At 43.5% G+C, this 10,308-nt stretch overlaps 1 protein-coding gene across 1 annotated transcript in view; it reads left to right on the top strand.

The window, feature by feature from the left end:
- Col6a5 (collagen type VI alpha 5 chain) overlaps positions 1–9,920 on the top strand; it is a 55,510-nt gene extending 45,590 nt beyond the window's left edge. Inside the window, exons 15-18 of the mRNA XM_055629511.1 lie at positions 2,391–3,077; positions 4,400–4,496; positions 5,184–5,416; positions 9,216–9,920. Coding sequence (XP_055485486.1) covers positions 2,391–3,077; positions 4,400–4,496; positions 5,184–5,416; positions 9,216–9,235 — 1,037 coding nt within the window. The 3' untranslated portion in view covers positions 9,236–9,920. The remainder of the gene's footprint in view (positions 1–2,390; positions 3,078–4,399; positions 4,497–5,183; positions 5,417–9,215) is intronic.
- The last annotated feature ends 388 nt before the right edge of the window (positions 9,921–10,308 follow it).

Genomic DNA, 10,308 nt, shown 5'->3' with positions numbered 1-10,308 from the left:
ATTTATTTATTTATTTATTTATTTATTTATTTATTTATTTATTTATTGTTTTTTGAGACAGGGTTTTTCTGTGTAGCCCTGAATGTCATAGAACTTGCTCTGTAGACCAGGCTGGCCTCAAACTCAGAGATAAGCCTACCTCTGCCTCCTGAGTGCTGAGATTAAAGGTGTATTCTACCACCACCTGGCCATAAATATCAATTCTAGACAAACTTTTCTAGGGAATTTAAAGGAAAAGACTGTTTACTAGCTCATTCTTTGACGCCAAGTTACTTTGATGCCAAAACAACAGACAAAGAAATTATATGAAATTATAACTATATATGACCTTTTGTTAAAAAAATAGATTTATTTATTTTTGTTTATGGATATTTTATCTTCATGTATGTACGTATATGCACAATGTACGTTCTAGTACTAGTGGAGAGCGGAAGAGGGTGTTTGATTCTTTGGATCTGGAGTACAGATGGTTGTGGTCCACCATGTGGGTGCTGGGGATTGAACCTCAGTCCTCTGCAAGAGCAACAGGTGCTTTTAACTACTGAGTCAATTTCTCAAGCCACTAGACTCTCTCTCTTTCTCTCTCTCTCCCTCTCTCAACAGGATCTCACTATGCAGCTTGGCCTAAGACTCATTATGTAGACCAGGCTGACCTTGAACTCATAGAGATCTGCTTGCCTCCTGAGTGCTAGGATTAAAGGAGTACACCACCACACCTGGCCTAGGCCACCATTCTTGATTAATATAGATGCAGAAATTACTCTAGAAAGTGACTTTTCAAGTCAAATACAAGAATAGACAAAGGGGTAGTGTGGATTTGCCTCAGGAATGCAGGGCTCATTGATCATTCAAAAATTATCCAAAAAAGCATTTTCAATATGAATAAAATCACTTGTGGTAATCATGTTTGATGAATTTTATTTTGATATTGAGTTTTATAGAATTAATCTAGTTTCTTTTTCTTTTCTTTGGTTCATTCATTGTTTGGAGGATTAAATAAAACGCTAACTATGCAAGCTCCTAGTGACAGATTGAGCAGGAATAGGAATCAACAGCTAGAAAGCTACTTATTGTTCTTCCAGGGAGGAAAACGAAAAGGCCATCTACTCACTGTCTTACAGAGCTGATGATTCTCAACACCCCCCCTCCCACCAGCTTTCCCAGGAGTGTAGAAAGCTTTCATAGTCGCACAGATTTAAAGCAATGTCATTTGGAGTGATGGTTGGCAGCAAATATCTTGCATCAGCATGTAAACTGAGGGGGGTGGAGAGATGGCACAGTGGAAAAGGTGCCTTGCCTTGCAAGCAGTAGGACCCCAGGCAGATCCACAGCACCCCTAAAAGCTGCACATGACAGCAGCATGCAGATGGAACACCAGTCCTGGATGTGGGTGGGGTGGGAAGCATGGGATGGAGAGGGGTGGATCCCAGGCCCCCCAAGACAGCCAGTCAGTCTGGCCGCAAAAGTAAGGGTCAGGTTCAGCGAGAAACCCTGTCTCAAAGAGGTGATATGAAGAGTGATGAAGGAAACACCCAGGTCCTACTTCCAACCTTCCCATATGCATGCACATAGCAAGCACATTTGTATATACACAAACATACATACATACATAGTCTCTCTCTCACACACAAACACACACACACACACAGAGAGAGAGAGAGAGAGAGAAGAGAGGGAGAGAGAGAACTAAATTTATGTTAACTGGACTAGTCAGTGCTTAGTGATTCTGTTGGACCTCCCTCGTGGTGTGAGTTCTTTATCTTGCCATGGGCTGATAAGCGCAGGCCTCCATTCAGAGCACCCAAGTCTTAGAGGATGTCATGTCTTACACAACAGCAAGGCTGTAAAATCAATACCAACTGGTAGCTGCTCTCATGATGCTGGTTTATGGATGAACCTTTTATTTACACATCTCTGCGAGCACGAGAGTTGTAACTTGACAAGCTGTACTTGCTCCTGTGTTTACTCCTTGTAATTAAATATTCGGTAGGTGTGAATATTTGCTGTAGGCTTTGTAACCATGTGGAAGCACCAAAAATAGGCGTATGTTTGTCTTTTTGCATTAAGATATTTTGGGGTCAAATGAGTCATTTTAGAAAAACCTGAAGTTGGCAGCAAGTAGATTTCTTATGTGACAACATGTATCAAATGGAATTAGCTCTCTGCCCTGCCCTAAGCAAAGGCAGATCTGAAGACTGCATCTTGGAACAGGGGCTTAGATTCATCAGTGATATCTGCTGTTTGTATTGATCTACAGTTGTATTGATTAGTGGTGTCTTCATGGTGTGAGAATGAAGAATAGTAACACCCCATGCCTCGTGTCTACATTTATGTTTTAGAGTTTCAGGTTAGCCCTTTCACTAAGAGTGACTCGAGTTATTCTGTTGCAGAACCTGACGGCCATGGCAGAAAAGAAGTGGGTCTTGCTGACGAGCCTGGGGATGCTTCTGTTCAAGAATATTACATGGATGTGGCTTTCCTCATAGATGCTTCTCAAAGAGTAGGACATGATGAGTTTAAGGAAGTGAGAGATTTTATAACTTCAGTGCTGGATTACTTTCACATCACCCCAGCTCCGCTGACCTCTGTCTTAGGAGACAGAGTGGCTGTCCTGACCTACTCTCCTCCAGGCTATCTGCCAAACGCTGAAGAATGCCCAGCCTACCTGGAATTCGATTTGCTCACTTACAGCACTGTACATCAAATGAAACATCATCTCCAAGAGTCTCTTCAGCAGCTCAATGGAGATGTTTTTATTGGGCATGCCCTTCAGTGGACAATTGACAATGTCTTTGTAGGAACCCCCAACCTGAGGAAAAACAAAGTTATCTTTATAGTAACTGCTGGTGAAACTAACCCTTTAGACAAAGAAGTTTTAAAAAATGCATCTCTGAGAGCCAAGTGCCAAGGCTACTCCATATTTGTATTTTCCTTTGGTCCTGTACACAATGACATGGAGTTAGAAGAATTAGCAAGCCACCCCCTGGATCATCACTTAGTCCAGCTTGGCCGGACACACAAGCCAGATTTGGATTATATCATCAAGTTTGTCAAGCCGTTTGTTTATTCAGTCAGACGTAAGTCACTTAAGCGTCTCTCCTTTATTGTCTTATTGATGCCTCTGCATGCAGTCTTTCAGCCTTCGTAGTCAAATGTATCTTATTTTTAGAAGACAGTAGTGGGCTCTGAATAGGAGGCAGCAGAAGAATCTCAGAGGAAAGTCTTGTTGAGTTTGGCCATTGCTGCTCTCAAAGTTTCAGACAGGAGATCCTCAAATAGGCGAAAGGTTTCCTTTTAAGCCTGACTTCTGAACATTTACAAAATGTTTGGTTCTCTGAATTGGCTAACATCAGTTAATCTTCAGCATATCCCCCAAAAGGAAGAATTCAGATTCCTTTTCTATAAAGGAAAAACTATGGTTCAGGTATATTAAATAAATTTCTCAAAAGCTTGTAATTAATCTCTGGCAAATTCTGGACCCAATCCCACACATTCTGGCCCTAAGACTATGTTCTTTTCTATTAAACTACACTTCAGTTACTAAAACCTTAGTGAAGCATACAACTATGATAACTAAAAACCCCACTGCTGCTATCCTTCACCTTTTCATAGGGCATCTGGTCTACCTTGTCATTATTAACCATCCTTGAATTCTTATGACTCATGGGTACAGATATTTTCTATTGCCTCTGTTCAAGACATCTAGAGTAAGCACAGCCACATAGAGATTTGAATGTTACCATTCTACTACAGCACCCTGAGAGTAGCTGCTCTGACTTTTACCCTTGGCATTGTCATTTTAGACAGAGGTATGGAGTAGTCCAAGTTCTTAGAGCATCAAACAAGTCCTGGCCTGTGCTGGGAATCAGGGGCAGAGCAAAAGCCATATTGTTTGGTTATCTGCAGTGGCTGGGGGCTTTCTGGGGTTTTCCAGGATTTTAGGGGTCCTGGCACACACACAATCCCAGGACTCAACTTACGGTTAGTAATCATGAAAATTAGGTGATATATTTACCAGTGAGTAAAAAACAGTGTCTTCTTTCAACCCCAAGGTAGAAATAAGGAAGGCAACTTGAATAGCCAACAGAGCCTATTAGGAGGAGTCTCCATTCCTGGGGTGTGAGAGGGAGGGGGAAATAGGTAAAAAGAAAAATTCAGAGATGTCCTTGAATTGTACCACAGGGCATAGGGACTTTTAATTCAATTATTGCTGTGCCTCATTGACTTGGCAATAACAAGGTCTTTCAATACCAGTGTGCTGGTGTAGCCAAGTCCCTTAGAAAGATTAATTTGTTTTTGAAGAGTCTTCCATCTCCAGGAAAAGTTGAACTGACTTTTTGGGTGATATCCATTATGTGGGAAGGTAAAAACTGGACTGAGAATTCCACTCTGTCTCCAGGTGCCATCAACAAATATCCCACCAGAGACCTGCAAGCCAAGTGTGCTAATATCACCTTTGCCCAACCAGAGGATACTGGCACAGACGACAGCATATTGTGAGTTAAGAAATTTCAGATGTGGGAAGTGCAGCCCGGGAAACAGTCCTTAAGAATGTGAAGGGATAGCTGCTCTGGTGGTAGTGGGTCATTATCCAAGAACGTGAAGTGAATGACATTTCCTTTTCAGAATGTAGGATCTGGGCTATGCAAGGGTGTTTTTAAATGTGTTGATGATTGCATTGCTGGCTAGCAGAAGACAGAATACAATCTATATTATAAAAAACCACATTTTATATGATGAACAACCACATCTGTTGCTTTTATTAAAACTATCTCATAGTGATAATGACATAGTGCAACTCAGATTGACTAGTGCCAAAGTGGAGCTTATGATATCAGAGGTTGGAAGGGAAACATGACAAAGAAAGCATATTCCTTTCAGAAAGCGCAAGACAGAGTTGCAGAGCCAATTCTGACTGCAAAACCCTGAGTCCCCAACAAAATTTTAGCAATGAAAACAACATTGGGTTTGGAATCCTAAACCTCTGAGACAAATGTGTGTTGAATTCTCTCTTGGAATATTAGAAAATTGCCCCTGTATCTCATTTCATCCACAAGCCCCATTAAGAAGGTTCCTATCATGTGCACAAGATGGATTTCTATTCTGGGATATGGCTACATTTGCATTTAATCTTACAAGGGACTTGGCCTAACCACTTTAATTCCTTTTCTCCTTCACCCTAGCTTCATCCCTGAGGTGTACAAAATCGAGGCAGGAGACAGCGAGCTGTTTGGAGACTTGGGTTCTCAGGAGCAGCATCTCTTCCTACTAGGGGACAATCACGGCAACCATTCAGGGACCACAGCTGACTTGATCCAGAAGTTGTACACACTCTTCTCCTCTGGGGAACTGATGGTGAATGATGAGGAAGAGCCATCTTCAGAAGAAACTGTAGCTCCAGTGAATGACAAACGAGGTAATTGCTGAAGACCCTGAAGTGCTTTTGTCCAGCTGGTCCTTTCCCCTGGGGGTTGAGAAGCACGGTGGCCAGGAGAAATAATAATAAAGAAATAAAAGTGGACACTGCTTATCACAGGGAACTCCCTGAGATAAGAGGACAAGGGAGATAAATCTCAGAGTGGTTGGAAGGGGGTTGATTGTGTTCAGAGCAACCATAGAAGAAAGTAGCTTCAAAGATTTGATGCAGAGTCAGGGAGCTGGGAAGCAGGGGCCATGAACAAGACCACAACCTTCTGGGAAGGCAGGAGCTCCACCCTGGGGCAGGTGAGGAGCCTCCTGACTCCAAACGCTCCAGGTCTGCCTTTGTAACCCAAGCTCTCCTGCTTTGAGATGTTGCCTCTTTGCTGAGCTATGATTTCAGTGGTACCCAGAGAGGTCAAGACTGTTGTGATTCTGAGATGAATGTGGGGGCTAAGGGCAACTTCTTATCCTTGGGTGGGAGGTAGTTATGGATCTGTGGCTAAAGAGGAAGTGAGGAACGGAGAGCAGTAATCTACCGAGAACTCCAGGGCAGCCATCCGGAGTCCTGCTGTGCTCCAGGGTCTTGTGGGAAAGTATGTTATACTAAATACTTATGGATCACAGTGAAGTCAGAAATATGACTCCGTAATTTTTCTACATTGTTTCACTGGCTAGCTTTGAATTCCAACTTGACACAGGCTAGATTCAATTGGAAAGAGAATTTCGATGAAGAAAATGCCGTCACAGATTGGCCTGTAGGTAGACCTATGGGGCGTTTTCTTAAGCAGTGATTGATGTGGGTAGGGAGCGGCTCACTGTGCACAGTGCCAACTCCGGGCAGGTGGTCCTGGGTGCCAGGAGAAAGCAGGCTGAGGGAGCCATGAGGAACATACCAGTAAGCTGTACTTCTCCGTAGCCTCTGCTTGAGTTCCTGCCCCCAGGTTCCTGATCTGTTTTTCCTTCCTGATGTACTATTACCTGGAAGAGTAAGATGAAAGAACTCCCTCCCCCCAGTTGGTTTTGGTAATGGTGTATTATTACAGCAATAGAAACCTTAAGTAAGTTAATTGTATAAACCCAATACAATTTATATGCATGTATGTGTGTGTCTAAAAGAGAATGTATACATATTCACCAAAAGTCATATACTAGGCTATATATAACAGCATTTTTTGCGTGGTAGCTGAGAACAAAATCACACTCCACATCAATGAAGTAATTATCTGAGGGTGAGACACAGAGTTAGTATTATTTACAAAGCTCCCTAGGTGGTTCAAGCATGTGTTCAAATTTGGAAAGCACTGCCGAGATGAATCCTGATCGAATCATTCCTGCTGGATGTCTCCGGGCAGTTTTGCTGCTGAAAATGATCCGACTGGTAGAATCTGACCCCAGCAACATCGACACCAGAACTCCCTGGAAACGCAGATCTTCAGATCCCAGCTCAGACCTACTGAACGGAAACTCTGGTGATGAGAATTACAGACCAGTGTTTGAGAATCACCCACCTAGTGGTGTAGATTCTGAGTGTGAATCTGCTCCTCCCCCCCCCCTTTTAAATAGGAGCCCTTCCGCTAGATAGTTACAGTGGACACAATCCCATGATTCTGGGAAACTGCTGACAGGCAGGCCAGTTTGCAGGAGATTTCACTGGGTTTTTTTGTGGGGGTAGTCAATAAGCCCGAGAGTGTGGCTATAATCAAAGCAGTCCAACCGCGGAATACTGTATGAGAGACCCCTCACAGAGCTGGTGTCCAGTGCCCACCGTGGAAGCAGTCATTGAACAGCTCTACAGTCACCGAACATCCAGTGATGGACGTGCCGCTTTGCCTCTCTGAGCCTCCATTTCCTCAGTGCAAAACGATCCATATAATTAATAAACACATTCCCCAAAAATGTTTACTTTTCCCTCAGAAAATGATCAATGTTTACATATATATAGCCTTTTGGGGTAAATTCTAATAATATCCCATCTTGACAAAAATTTCATTCCTAGATTATAGACATAGGAAATTAGAACACACGCACACATATATTCTTCTCAACAGAAAAGTACGATCAGGCAAATAGAGTTTAAAGCATATGAATCTTTTGCAGTTGGGATGAAATCCTATGCTAGAAGTGGAATGGAGGTAGAAGTTTAAGTAGTGAAATGAGCGCTATAAATTATCTGACTTAAACCTGTTTGATATAGTGATAGCTGAGATCAAGCCACTAATGGAATTAAAATTTGATTGGATAAGCTGAAAGAGAAATGCGGCCACAAGCGGTGGCATATTTGTGATTCAAGCACTCAGGGGGTCTAGGCAGGAGGACCAGGAGTGCATGGCTAGCCTGGGCTACATGAAACCCTGTCCGAAAAAAATGAAAAGAAAAGAAACATGGAAGTGTCATTCAAAAACATTTTAAAGCTGGGCATGGTGGTGCACGCCTATAATCCCAGCACTCAGGAGGCAGAGGCAGGTGGATCTCTGTGAGTTTCAGGCCAGCCTGGTCTACAGAGTGAGTCCAGGACAGCCAGGACTACACAGAGAAACCCTGTCTCAAAAACAAAACAAAAACACACAAATACAAAAAAAAAAACACGTTTAAAACTTTGTTGTTGTATGTCTGCGTGTGTATGTATGAGTGGGGGTGTGGAGGTCAGAGGACCCAGACTTTTCTCTCTTTTTGCCTTGTTTTGAGGAGGAGTGCTTACTCCCGTTTGGCCATCTCCAGCAAGCTTCTGCCTCCCACTTCACCTTGGGAATGCTGGGGTTCTAAATGCATGCTACCACACTGGGCTTTTAAACATGGATTCCAGGCATGGAACTCACGTCAGCGGGCTTGGCTTTTCCCTTCTGAGTCATCTCCCCAGGCCCCTATGGAAACTTTATTTTTAAACGTTGGCTTTCACAGCCTGTTGTAGTTACATACCTTTAAATGGGTAAGAAAAAATTAGATGTAAACTCTCCAAGGTGCAAGGCAAAGAGGACATGACTTCCCTCTCCCCCCACCTCCCGTGGAGATGGGTACTTAGCTAACATTCTTAAGTCATCTTGCCCCGAAGCTCTCCCTGAGTTGGCAGCCTCTGTTCATGAGATCTATTCACGAGATAGTCACAGGAGAATCTGTCAAGCAATGGAGGCAGCATCCTCAGGAAGGAGTAGAGACCAAATGAGGTGCACTTTCAGCACAGTCCCATAGAGGGCAACCAAAGCCTGGGCCTGGCTGGGAACTCAGCCTAGCTACCCTGAAAGTTAGGTCTTCCTGCCTCCCAGATCCCTAACGGAGGGACCAAGAGCTGCTCTAGGAGAGAAGGATCTACACCCTAGGTATTTATGGAGCCTGTGGCTAAAGCTACTCCATTGTTTACTATCTGGAGGACAGTCGGTGCTGGCATTAGCAATCAAAAGCTCACTTGGGGGAAGTCAGGGGTAGAGTGGGGGCAGGTGGGATAGGAGGAGGAGGATGAATGCAGGAAGTGAATACTATGAAAAGGCCACAGGAATTCTGAACAGAGCCAGACACTGTAGGCTATCGTAACCCCCTTCAAATGCTCATATAATAATTCTAGCCACTAAACTCATGGGTAGAGCAGAGAGAACGGTGTTCGTAGCCCTTAAACGTTACTCAGTTTTACCAGTTTTACCATGGACATATCTCTCTAGGCTGTGCTTTGGGCTTGACCGTGGAAGATAGAGAAGGTTCCCTGGGTTTGTTTCATGCCCGGCGCCCAGAGGAGCAGGGCCAGGAGGTAACACTGCTAGCCGATGTCGTGACGCTAAGAGCGGTGTGTGTTTCATGCTTTGCAGATGGCGAGGATGCAAGATGAAGGCACAGGAGAGCAGAGCGCCTGCTGGCAGAGGGACTCCCTGCCTTAGGCACAGGAGCTAGAACTAAATATAGGACTCGGTCCCAAATCGGAAGGAGAGACTCTTCAGAATGAAGACATCAAGGAACAGGCCTGTGAAACGAGGAATGGGTTTCACCTCTCAGGAGGAACGGGGACACCAAGCAAGCACAGGCAACAGTCTCCCCAGGGGCCACTCTGTTCACTTACTCTGATCAGTTTGGATGATTAGCTGCCGAAAGAAGATTTTCACCGTAGTCGTCATCACATCTGCACCTCCAATTAGACCCTCGAGTAAAAACAATTTGTAACTCGAATGTCCTGGGATTGTCTTTTGTCCATTAATACAACTGTAAACTCAGTGCTTTGGTTCTGGTAGGACCCTGAGATTACATCCAGCATTATTTACCTGTAGTCAGTGGGTTTGCTTTACCAGGACATTTATAAAGTAACAAATTCATAACTAACAAGATGGGAGGAGAAGCCTGCTTTATGAACTGCGCGCTCGCTTTGGGAACACTTGCTTTCTATTTTGATGTGCTTTTGCATTATGTGTACTTGAGTTTTGCTGAAAAAAAAAATCGTGTCTACGTGTGAATACGGAAACAGAGCTGATTTTTAAGAATTACAGTGTGTCAAAACAGTTTCCAAAACAGCAACAATAAACCAAGACCGATCCAGAAACTTGTTTCACACATTCTTATTAACTGTAGCCTAACGCAGACCCTTTAGAACGCAAGTTCAGGAAAGCACATAATAAACCTAGTCGGGAAATACACACACAGGGCAAGACAAAGCACAGTGAGTTAGTTACAGAGCCATTCGGTTTAACATGGCATACATAGGCAGTGGAGTGCTATTTAGACCTAAAGAAGAGCAAAGTCATGTGACCTGCAGGAAAATGACAGAACTAGAGGCCTTCGTGTTAAGTGAAATAAGCCAGCCTAGCAATTTTTTTTTTTTCCATATGTGGAGCTCTGGGGAAAAAAAAAAAAGCTGAGAAGATGAAAAGTAAAAGGGGGTTTGGAAATGGAGGGAAGGTATAAAAAGAGCAA

This window comes from Psammomys obesus, unplaced genomic scaffold (assembly GCF_907164565.1).
Source record: "Psammomys obesus unplaced genomic scaffold, mPsaObe1.curated_primary_1811, whole genome shotgun sequence".
Classification (NCBI taxonomy): domain Eukaryota; kingdom Metazoa; phylum Chordata; class Mammalia; order Rodentia; family Muridae; genus Psammomys; species Psammomys obesus.
Note: the sequence above shows the minus strand (reverse complement) of the source record. Positions and strands in the feature narration are given on the sequence as shown.